The sequence below is a fragment of the Pezoporus flaviventris genome, unplaced genomic scaffold (assembly GCF_033815535.1).
Source record: "Pezoporus flaviventris isolate CSIRO_AGI_PZ_B2104156 unplaced genomic scaffold, CSIRO_AGI_Pfla_v1 ptg000066l, whole genome shotgun sequence".
Taxonomy (NCBI): Eukaryota; Metazoa; Chordata; class Aves; order Psittaciformes; family Psittacidae; genus Pezoporus; species Pezoporus flaviventris.
Genome location: NW_026892614.1, coordinates 11,145,436 through 11,157,963, shown reverse-complemented (window position 1 = coordinate 11,157,963; position 12,528 = coordinate 11,145,436). Strand labels below are relative to the sequence as shown.

The following is a 12,528-nucleotide window of genomic DNA, read 5'->3' as shown; positions in this document are numbered from 1 at the left end:
GGTGGTGAACGGCCCCCTTTCAAACTGGAGACATGCCACTAGTGGGGTCCCCCGGGGATCAATACTGGGACCAGTGCTGTTGTCCTGATAGACAACAAGCTCAGTATGAGTGAACAGTGTGCAGCTGCAGCAAAGAAAGCCATCAGGATGCTGGGCTGCATCAGCAAGGGCATCACTAACAGAGATAAAGACGTCGTTATCCCATGCACTCTACCCAGCCCTTGCCGAGCCACACCTGGAATACTGTGCTCAGTCTTACTTCCCGGGGATGTAGAGAGGCTGGACAAAGTCCAGGTAAGGGCCACAAAGACGACCAAAGGGTTAGGAAGCCTGCCATGTAAGGAAAAACTGAGAGAAATGGTTTTCTTCAGCCTTAGCACTATGTTCCAGTATTTAAAGAGCGGCTACAGAGAAGACTGAGACTTCCTTTTTACGAGGGAGACAAGGGGCAAGGGTCACAAGTTATTTCTGGGGAAATTCCAACTGGCCACCAGATTGAATTTTTCACAATGGAAATAATCAGCCACTGGAATAATCTCCCCAGGGAAATGTTGGATTCCTCAACATCGGGCATTGAAGATTTAACAGGACAGGGTATTGGGTCACCTTGTCCAGACCATGCTTTTGCCAAGAAAGGTTAGACCAGATGATCCTTGAGATCCCTTCCAACCCAGTTTTCTACAACATCATTAGTCTAATCTATTGTTTACTAGTTTGTTATAATATTAAACAAAAATCTGAGAACTGATTTGGAGACAAACCAATGATAAGCATCTCTGGAGAAAACTAGGAAACTGCTTCCAGACCACAAAAGGATGTTTGAGTAACATGCCTTTAGAGTAAGAGCTGCACACACAAAGACAACCAAGATAGAACAGCTCTGTAACATTCAGTAAGAATATTCACAGTCTCTTCATGTGCAACTGCATCTTACTAGAAGTAAAATAAACTATTTCTGTAAAAGATCTGATGCTCACCCTAACTCTCTGCATCTCAAAAGACAAGAAAGCTTTGATATGTCATAAAGACTACTTTGTATATTCAGAAAAGTTGCCATTTACCTTCATTCCTGGTTTTGCTGTCATCAGGGTTACTTTCACTATCTGCTTCATATCCTTCCTCTTCAGCAAAAAGTTTAAGACTACAGCACTGTGACTCTTCAGTTTCCTCAGAAATATCTCCAGGTTGTGGCACGGGCTCCTTTTCAGTGTAATGGCTCTGTATAACACATCAAGCACATTTACTGTCTTTGGTCAGAAAAAGAAGTAATTTAGAACCTTCCAGATGCTTATTTTCTGCAAGCCCGGTGGCAAAAGAAACAAATTAATCACATATTTTCACGGAACTTGAGATACTTTCTAAGAATGTCATTCTTACATTAAAAAATTGGTTCTGTAGAGATGGATTTTTCTTCCTAACTACCTGACCAAAGCTTTGGTAAGCAGATGGCCAATGCATCAAGAATAATTGTTTCCAACATCACTATCACCATAAACATACATCTTGGCATTCATTCTAAGGTGAAGATAGGTCTGCAGCACTAAGGTCAGTCAAAATCTGTCTGAAGCTCTCCCTTTGAAAGTTTGCCACACTGTCATTGGATGAAAGAGTGAAGAGAACATGAGGTTTCAGGTATGTCCATAAAGTGTAACCCAGCTTGCTCTTTTTGGGGGCATGACTTATTTCTGAGCAGTAAATGTGGGGACCATATCGATAACCAGCATTCAACTTACATGCCTATACAGAGAATCAGAGAATTAATCTTCCACAGTAACTGCACTTAAACGTGTCCTCTTGATTTTAAAAATAGAACCAAGCATAAATCTGACTGAGCAAACCTTGCAATGCTTACAATTCCATCACTCGGTGTTTCATACCTTTTCCACTTTTTCTTCAGAATGATCCAGATCAGCAGAAAAAGTACCCAACGCAACACGAAGCAGTGAATCAAACAGAGGCTTTGCCAAGTCAGTTTCTACCACTTTTGATAGAGCAAGTTGCTCTTTTATTTGATGCAAGATATCATCCACACAGGGATTCTGCATTTTAGGGGAGACAAACATTTTGATTCATGTTATTCTGGTTTGGCTAACAGAATCTGTCTAAGTGGTCTAGCACTTTCATTTAAAAGCTTCCTCTTCCACCTACACTAATCCGAGTTCTTGCCCAAAACCATTAGACTTCATCCAGTCTCTTGCAATAAGGAAGATTCATTCTGTTGGTCAGGACAGAGATTTAGCTAGTTAAGCAATCTGCACACTGAGAAAAGCCTGCCAACATGCCGTTTCCCAAACACTGCAAGGGAAAGCACTGTTTCAAAACCAAACATCTCTTTCAAGTATACAATGCATTCAAACCACACCACAACATTACCAGCAGTTAGCAAGACAGACGGTAACATGTCCAAGTCCACAAAAATTACAAGTGGCCCAGACAGAATTCCAGTTTCCCGTTCTCTTCTGTACCCAATACCTTCTGCTTTTGTAATAAACTGCCAAGTACAACTCAAGACAGCAATGAAGACACTAAATTCCAGTGAAGGTGTCTTCTGCAAATTAACAACTTTGTGGTACACTGAATTAGTTCACCTTTAAGGCTTTGTTTTTTTCAGATGTCCTTTCAGTCCCTGTGCTCTCTTTCTCAAGCACCATGTTTTGCTCAGAACTGCCACCAAAAACACGACATGTGGGTCAGTGTGTATAATGCTCATGTCTTGCCTACACAGCTCTCCTTCACTGCCCCTGTGTCACACATTCTCCACTGAATACTCTTTCAAAAAAAACCAAGTCTCTCCCACTCTTCAAAGCCCATCAGCCCAGATAGCCATCAGAGAATGCAAGACTGGACAAATGGACTACACAGGGGAAAACAGAAAAAGCAGACTGTAGCCGACCAGAAAAAACATGCAGATAGAGTCAGCCGGAAATTCAGAATTGCTGACATCCACTACTGCCTTTATGGTCAGAGGAAGCCATCCCTTCCTCTAGTCAGGACCATTTCAGGCAGAAAATGCAAGCAAAGTGAAAAACTCATCCAGCCTGGATCAATCTACCACTCCAGAAAGCTCTCTCCTATCCCCAAGGAGCAGGGAATTGGCATGACCAGGGATCCAACCCAAAAGAGCAGAGGACAAGCATCATGCTGGAGAACAAGCAAAGGCGTAAAGGATCCTTACCAGCATCTCACCCCATACAAAAAGTGACAGGTTAACATGTGGGAAGATGCTGCCTCAGAAATCACAACGGCCAGTTTGTTCATCAACCCACTCCCATCTTTCATGCCTGCTGACCACTACTGCTAACTACTAAGCACATCATTTAACTGCATGCTTTCGGTAATACACCAAAAAAATTGGTACCATAATAAGAGCATAACGTTTCTTCACCTCTCAAACAACTTTGACTAAGTCACTGATAAAATATTATCGTATGTAACACACAAGTAAAGTAAGCTAAGGGAAGTTTCACAGTACCTGGTGAAAAAACTCCACTTCCATCTTCTGCTGCATGGCACTTGCACTGTGTAGGCAGATTGTCAGCAGAGCTTCTAGAAGTCTGATACCTTGAAGTGCCCACTCAGTCTCTTCTCTTACAGAAGTCTTTATCCCTTCAAGGTTGGCAACTGAAGTAACTGAAGTGTGTCCCCTACTCAAAGAGCCATCACAGGAGATGCATTCAGGCACCAGCTGTTCTGCACAACCAAGACTGTCAGAACTATCGACCTCCAATTGTGTCACCTCTCTGCTTTTAGCCAGCTGAGAGTCATCCTTGCTGAGAAGCTTGCGATGAGGACTCCCATGTGAATTTTTGTTGCTTTCACTCAATACTCTCTCCCTCTTTTCTTGCTCCTTTTCCTTATTTTTTGCAAGTTCCCGAATTATAAGAATTAGTAATCTATGGCATGCTTCAAAGCCTCCAAGTCTATGGAATTGTCTCTGGAAAACTGAACTATACAAATAGATGCAACGACACATGGACCAAATATCTGCAGCCCTGTGAATATGCTCCAGAGAAGGCAAAGTGAGGCTTTCCAGTGACAGATACGGTAATTTTTGGCCTAATGGCTCACTAGCTGTACTATCATATCCTGATGTATCTTCGGAGTCATTAGCTGAATCCAGATCACCATCTGCTTCTTTACTTACACATAAAAAAGCAACACAGAGGAAGAGATTTATTGTGTTCACGTGAACGTCTTGGCTCACAAACTTCTTCTTTTTTGGGTAAGCCTCTTTCAAGCCAGCGTAAAACTTGCTCAGGCTTTGAGGAACTTCGGAAACAGCATGCTGGCTACAAAGAGAAGCAGGCAAGGCAGATGTAGATTCTTGTTCGCTGTTCAGACCTTCCAGCTCTGCCATTGCTTGGTCTTTCTGCTGATCACCAAGGCAGAGTATCAAAGTCTCTAACACTTTCAAAGAATGGCTTCTCAAAGCATCTAAGTAATTTAACTCAATCATTTGATTCACTCCATTAGAACTCAGAAACAAGTCTCTAATAACCCTGCAAGAGAAAGCACAAGAATTACCTTACATATATATATATTATATATACATATATATATAAATCAACCACAAATTCATGTAGTTCAGATGACACAACCAAAAATTACCCTCTGTTCTACATACCTAAGTAACACCAAAGACTGATCGTGTTTACAGTAATTTATAGCTTATAAATATACATTAAAGAGAAAAGGAACTTGTTTGCAGTACTCTAGAATCCCAAGTAAGCATCATCCATCTGGTAGGAGAAAATTCAATTTTTGTAAGATACAGAGTAGGAAATAAATGTGAAATGTAGACAACAAAAGATGTAGGATATTCAAAATATTAAAAGATGTTTAATGAACTTTAATTATGACATTTGCTCCTTAGTGGTACTTCCCCTACCTTTTTATTAGCAATTGGAGCTAGTAAATCTCCTTCAGTTCTATGACTTCACCAGAAAGTAGAGATTCCTTCTCAAACATCTTGAAGACTTAAGACATTTTATTAGCTGTCTATTAGTTGCATGGATGATGTATTTCAGAAAGAATTTAGGAATACCCTTCAAGCACAACTTCTTGTGCAGTTCTTACACTGTCCAATGTTAAAAAAACCACCTTTCAGTATATTTGTTTCCAAGTATATTTTCCCTTCTTCCTATCACATTGAGTTAATTCAGAATCTGGGGTAAGGATCTACAAGCTTCTTAGGGTACTATGTTTGCATGTAGACATCCACCTTCCATTCCCTCCCATCTCCTGCCCACAGGGTCAACTTTTACTATAACCAGGTTACACACTCTAGAATCAAATGAATCATTTACTTTTATATTCCCATCTTTAAGCCAGTAGGAAATAAATAGCATATATTAAACTTGTTAAAATCTAAACTTTATTTCTCTTACCTCTTTGCCACTACATGCATTTTCAAAAAATAATAACAGCTTCTGAGAAATTTTGTTAGGATAAAAGTATAAAATGTATTAGACAATCCTTTACATGGACTGGAATACCAGTCTGTTCTTTGGAATTGTCTCAGATAACCCTACTAAATTCACTTCAGTTTACCAGGACTCCAGTAGAATAAATCTTTTCTGCACAACTGGACTCATTCATATTCTGAATAAACTTGGAGCTACTATATTAAACAACTACATCAATTCAACAATAAACAGGAAAGTTTCTATTTCATGCCTTGGAAGAAAGCTTGGGGGTGGTTTTGTTGGTTTGGGTGGGTTTTTTGTGGTTGGTTTTTTTTTGGTGGGGTTTGGGGGGGGGGGGGGGGAGGTGTTCTGTTTTGGGTTGGTTTTTTTGTTTGTTTTGTTTGTTTTTTTTTTCCATGTTTAAATGGGCAGGGTTTTTCAAGTTAGGAAACAGTTATTTCAAGACAAGTAAATCTCTCAAGCCTTGTTTTTGAAAGGTGGTTTCCATGAAGACCATTCTGCAAGGAAAAGGGAAACAAAAACCTAAGTAGTCTAATTCCCACAGAAAAGTGACATGCCAACCTGTTCAACATTCCTGACTCACTTCAGCATGAGGAATAAAAAGGCTAAGAGCATGTCACATTGGACAAAGTTTTTTATTTGTTTCTACACACTTTGGCTTGTTAAAAGATCATAACTCATCAGTATAGAGCTCTCACTGTGTATGGTCTGTGAATCTAGGATTACATCTTATGTTATTCAAGCATTTACCTTGTTGCTATCACTGATGCAATACCCAAGTGCTGCCTACTGTCCAAATAAAACTTCTGTTCTGATCAGTAACAAATATACAAAGTTCGGTACGTAATGAGAAGATCAACCAACCTGGACTTAAGTAACACAGGGAGCATCTGCAAATAAATCTGAAGTACTTCAGAAGGCAAACACTGGCTATGGTAAATGCACGTGTGTTTATCAACTGTAGTTGGTCCAAGTTGTTGAGCATGGCAAGCTAACTGTACTCCTCTCTGTAGCACAGGATTATAAGCACAGTTATATAGTTTCCATTGGACCACTGCATTTCCCTTTTGAATTAAGTGGCAAATATGGCTTGCAATCTGCATGCCACGTAGTTTGTCTTCTTCAAAAACAATGTCCTGATAAGCCTCCAGTGCATGCCATCTCAGCAACACATCTTCAGATCCAGTGCTAGGCAGAATTCCCTGAACTCTGCAAGAGGAACTAGATGCTGGACCAAGATCACCACAGTTGCCCTGCAAGGCATCTTCCAACTGAGCAAGTTGATCACAGTCCACAGTACATATATTGCATGATGCCTGTATAATTTTGGGCGGAACTTCTGCTCCACCTAGCTGATCCAATATGAACTTGTTAAGGATATTCAATATGTGCTGTTGAAAGTTTTTTAGTGTTGGTAACTTGGAAGCATGAAGCAATGGAACAATCACAGACTTCGGATCCATACAACAACATATTCCTACATTATGTACACCCAAGAGGATCTGCACACTGGTACTGCTCAAAGAAACTTGTTGCAACAAGTGCAAACACTGATGTGCACAAACAGCAATGCAACAGCATCTGTCAGGATACTGAATTTCACCATCAGCAGTTTCAAAGGGGGTTTTGGATGCTTGGGTTTTAAAAGTGGATACAGAGAGCCCAGAGAGATCTCTGTGGTGATGCATGAAGTGAGAGTACTCGCATCGTCTGTGTCGCTTTCTTGTACACATCGATTGATGGAGCTGCTCCGATTTTACTTTTTTGACAGTGCTGATTATTTTCATGATGCTGTTGATTAGGACTTTCAAATGTTCTGAGGCTTCCCCAGTTACTCCTTCATTCTTCATACACAGCCATTCCATCTGAAGGACCGCTACTTCAAACAGCTTAAATCCCTGGTGCTGTATGAACTCGTGAACCAGATCTATAGCTTGACTAAAGTAGAATGGATTGGAGGCTGCACTTTGTAGGCAGCATATCAAAATCTGCAAGACCCCTTCTATAACCTCAGGTAGAAGCAAGGCTCTGTGATGGTATCTAGAAAATACGTAGTCATCCTGAACTGGCTGGTGTAGCGTTTTCTTGTATCCTGGAACAAAAAGATCCGGTTGCTTTTCCACGGAAATTCTGATTTTTAATGCTGCTTTAAGCAAGTCTGTTAAATTTCTTCGTAAGTTATCTGGCATGGTTTCTGTATTGCTAATGTCTAAAGATATCAGATGCAGCACTGTTCGAAAAAGCATCCTTTGGATAAGAGCTACAGGTTCTTCTGTCCACCCTACAGAAACTACCTCATTTTCTGTGTTACTACTTACATTGCAACAGTCTCCAAATCCTGATAAGAACTCAGTCAATGTGGGCACCACACTAGCCAAGAGAGCAGAACTGTGATTCAAAGCAATATCAAATTTGCACACTTTCTCTAGGAGAGACAGTAAGACATGGCATAAGTCAAAAGGAGAGTTATCCGTGTTGCTCCCAGCAATTCCTGCAGCTGGCTCACTCAAAGTCTCTTGGTTTAGCTCATGTGATGGAATAATTTTGCTGGAATTTTCTAGATTAGGGGCATCAGGATGAGAATTTGGTACTGCTTCTGCAGATAGGCCATCACTTCTACCTGCAAGGTAGCTGTCCCTAACTGGATGTGTTAAAAAAGGCTGCAGTAATTGGGAGCGTCTGTGTTTCCTGATTACAGTAGTCTTGTCATCAGAATTGCCTTCTGAATCTGAAGTGGACAGCTGAGATCTCCGTGCATCACGCACAGAGTAACGATGGGTGGTTTTGCGCAGGCGCCCGCTTTTTCGAGACCGAAGATTCGGTTTTACAGACGGCTGAAGAGATGAACGAGTGCTTCCATCCAAGCCTAGCTTTTCCTGAGTAGATTTCACAGAACTTGAATTATTCTCTTTGGTCAGGCATATGTCTACTGTAAAAGGTATATTAAAGTCTGTTGAAACAGAAAGATAAGGAACATTAAAGGAACATTCAAGAATATTATGCAAATAATTTTCTTAATTTTAGTTTAACACTCCCAGCTTAAAAATATGAAGCATTCATATCTTAATTGGCCATCATTTTGTATATACCTATATGTGACATTTTCAGTATAAAAAAATGTCAACAGCAATCTATGTTTATTGACTATTTTTAAAGCAGAGACAAATGAGTTCATTTTCTAACCAGGGTTAAAAATCCGCTAAAGGGTTCCCTAAAGCTTTTTTTGTAGGCAAAGCTATTCCCTTCAGAAAAGATGTTATCAGGGTAGATGAACAGACAGTTGGTAAGTAAACAGAAGAAAGCTTAGTCTGAAAATCACAGAATGATTTGGATTGGAATGAACCTTAAAGATAATCCACTTCCAACCCTGCTGCCATGGGCAGGAAGGACACCTTCCACTAGACCAGGTTGTTCTAAGCCCATCCAACCTGGACCAGAACACCTCAAGGATGGGGCATCCACAAATTCTTGGGGTAACCCGTTCCAGTGCCTCACTACCCTCACAGTGCATAAGTTTTTCCTAATACCTAATCTAAATTTACCCTGTTTTGACCTGTTAAAATCTTTTTTACCTGTTACACATAGGCTATAAAGGAACAATATAGCCACAGGCATCCAGTTGCATCAATTTAAAATTAGATAAGTTAGACATACTAATACAGAAGTCTAAGAAAATAAAGCCAATCAGTAGGACACAAACTGAGATCTCCTCTATTACTGCAATGGAAGCAATTTTAGACAGTTACTCCAGTGATATTTACTCCTGCATACCGTTTGATATGTTTTAAGTCTCACTGTCTGCCCTGCCAAATGGCCCTACCCCAAGTGAAGAAAAAACACAGAAAAAAGAAAGAAAAGGTCTTGTTCAGCTTTATGATCCGTTGTCACTCTTTGCAACAGAGCTGCTATAGGAACTTGGTGCATTACCCACAGCCCTCCTAAACTGCATGAAGAAATTGTTTGTGTGCTAGTGGTAACAGAGAAGATAAATTTCTCTACCTAGAAACAGTGAAGATTTTCAAATATACAGACATCAGTATTTACTTCAGCATTCATTGTTCCAAACACAAACAGCAGAGGGAGGTGGCAAACAATGTTCAGGGTGCTCAATATTCCCACAAAAGTCAAGACAATAAAAATTCAACTACAGAGTACAAAACAGCAAATATAAAATTAAAGTCTGATTCAATGGGCAAGAAGATTTTGAAGAATAAAATGCAAGTACTACCAGTTTATTTGTAGTGGCAAACTCAGATGATAAATTGTTTAAAAGTGGGCAACTCTATGCTCTTGGATTAAATCCATCACCATTCTTTCAGTAGTGACAGGACTGTCTCTGGATGCTTTGGGCAGGGAAACACTCAGCACAGTACAAAAGCAAGCAGCTCCCATCCACTAAGTTCAGCATTCTGAAAAAATGTGATAGCTCTCAGTAACACCCCCCATGCCCACAGAACGCCTAAAGCCCACACAACAGCTACAAACAGGTGAAAGAGAAGATGCTTCCATGTGCAAGCAAGGTGGTTGGTGCTTTGTTGTTTCAGAAGGTCATAGTTGTGATGTTTAAGGAAGAATCATCAACTGCTTTGGAGGCAGGAATTTAACCAGGAGCACTTAAACAAAGGATACTTCCCAAATGGGAAATAAAAAAACTGCCCAAAACGGGTGGATTTCTATCAGTGCAAGGAGAGAAAAAAAAAAGAAAAGAAAAAACCCAACCAAAAAACTACAGACAAAAAAAATTAAAAAAACAAACCCTCAAAACACAACACATTGATACAACAGCATTTTAAACTATTCCTGGAAAAGTCACTAAGCTCTCATATGATAACCAAAGCATTCCTTTAATTCACTCAAGTTTATAGGATAATGCAGCCTCGTAAGCAGGAAAGTTTATCATATAGTAAGTGCTATGAAACTGGTATTTTAAATACTACAAGTCTATAAAAATTAACAAAAAAATTCAACATGCATTATTTTAAAAACAGCAGCAAAACACTGGGGGAGCTTCAGGTAAAAAGCCTTAGGAACTCTGAGACAGGAAGCTTCATTTGCTTCATACTCTTTTTTCTTTTTTTACCCTCCAACAGTGAAAAGAATGCATCACACAAATGTAAAAGCCCAAAAGAAAAAAGCCAAGCAAGCAAAAAAAATCACCACCATTTCATGGTTCAGTTTCTGCAGCTTATTTTGTATTATCCCTTTCATTTCTTTAATTCACTCTTTCTGGCAGTTGAATCCTTGTGATTTGATTCCACAACCAGCACATCCGTTTCTGACAGAGAACACATCATATTTTCTAAGGAATGCAGCCTGGTTCTTATAATGATCCAGTATTACTCTGTTTTTCAGGGCCTGCCTCCCTGGTAACATCACACTTCCTTCACACTCAGTTGTCCACCGTTTGGCTTTAAGCTTAGTTCTGTACTTCCCATTTCTTTGATTGCAGAAGAAAGTCTGTCTCATTCTGTCTCTAGTGTCAGCATGTATCACTTTTTTTTTTTTACAAAAACAATTAGTATTCTTCTACTCAGCATGAAACACTTAACATTAGCAAAAATATTATATTCCATTTCAAATCTCCCCTGTATCACCTGAAGAAAAAACCTCACCACCATCAAGTTCAGCTACACAGTCATATAAACATTGCCTTTCACACTGATCAAGAGCATTTACCTTCTCTGTACAATTTCACTCTTCCTTGTATGCTGGCAGAACATTGGTACTTGTGTTTAAATTCACTGCAGAATCCACACCTTAATTCTGTGTTAAGAGGATGTATATTACAATGAACTATTACTCTAGTCATGAATCCCAGGCTCTGTAGTAATATACAAACCACTTTTGTCAGGTACTTAATACTGTAAGTGATAAAACATACCTATTGCTTTTTCTTCTTGGACAGGGATTTTCCACACTAATGGCAGAAGTGACAGGAGGAGGGTCAGAAGTTCTTCCCGACACGTCAGCTCCTATGTTAGGGACAAAGTAGAAACAAAAGGTTTTGTATTTTTAAAACTAGATTGACCTTTATTTTACAGAGCAATTCAACATTCCGTTCCCTAAGCCTTTCTGCTTTTTTATGCACTTTAGAAGTAACCTTACTGCAAAGGGTGCTATAATTATTAACTAGAGCCAATCAGAAAGCAACCGAGATATTTACTATGCCTCTGAAACTGTTCCTATACAAAGCTCTCCTAATCCCTCTTTTTCAGGGAATTGCCCACCTGAAGAACAAAGCCAGAAAAGTCCTAGCAAATAACTTGATATAAACAAAGACAGCAGGAAGCTCAAGACAAGTTTGAAACAATGTAACTTAGAAAAACTTCATGGGAAACTTCATACTTTCTCCAAAACAAAACCTTCTGCAAATAAAAAAGCCTGTATTTACCAAGTGATGCTATTGACTCACAATAGAAAAGTGAGGTTTTATGGGATGAAAGAAGGAAAATCACTCTGAAACAAACAAAAAAAAACAACACAAAAAAACCCACCACCCCCCAAAACAACTCAAAAAACCCCACCCCAAATAAAACCAAACCCAACAGAATAACCACTAAACCCTACTGGGGTTCTAAGACTCAAACACTTAGAATTTCAATGCAGAGGGGAACAGCAGAAGTAACAGAATTCAAACACAGTTTGTTTTCAGGGTGCTATGCAGCACTATCAGAATGGTTTCAAGTCCTAAGGATCAAAAGTTTTCAAACAAAAAGCTGACTTCAGCATTTTGTCAGATAACATCATTCAGGGATACGCAGCTGAAGCGGCATCCTTCCCAAAAATTCAAGGTTGCCTGAAATTCAAATGTAGTCATAGAGCTATATAAATAATAGTTAATATTTATAGAATCATAGAATAGTTAGGGTTGGGAAGGACCTTAAGATCATCAAGTTCCAACCCCCTGCCATAGGCAGGGACACCTCACACTAACCCATGTCACCCAAGGCTCTGTTCAGCCCCACCTTGAACACCGCCAGGGATGAAGCATTCACACTTCCCTGGGCAATCCATTCCAGTGCCTCACCACCCTTACAGTAAAGAATTTCCTCCTTATATCCAATCTAAACTTCCCCTGTTTAGGTTTTAACCCATTACCCCT

At 39.7% G+C, this 12,528-nt stretch overlaps 1 protein-coding gene across 8 annotated transcripts in view; it reads right to left on the bottom strand.

Moving 5' to 3' along the window:
• LYST (lysosomal trafficking regulator) overlaps positions 1 to 12,528 on the bottom strand; it is an 82,454-nt gene that overhangs the window by 52,251 nt on the left and 17,675 nt on the right. For 6 of the 8 annotated variants that reach the window (XM_061471215.1, XM_061471218.1, XM_061471217.1 and 3 more), the window contains exons 4-9: positions 11,308 to 11,398; positions 11,103 to 11,189; positions 6,291 to 8,376; positions 3,473 to 4,499; positions 1,878 to 2,039; positions 1,062 to 1,218 (exon numbers count right to left, since the gene is read on the bottom strand). In XM_061471215.1, coding sequence (XP_061327199.1) covers positions 1,062 to 1,218; positions 1,878 to 2,039; positions 3,473 to 4,499; positions 6,291 to 8,376; positions 11,103 to 11,189; positions 11,308 to 11,398 — 3,610 coding nt within the window. The remainder of the gene's footprint in view (positions 1 to 1,061; positions 1,219 to 1,877; positions 2,040 to 3,472; positions 4,500 to 6,290; positions 8,377 to 11,102; positions 11,190 to 11,307; positions 11,399 to 12,528) is intronic. The other 2 variants (XM_061471219.1, XM_061471222.1) reach the window with 1 other exon arrangement.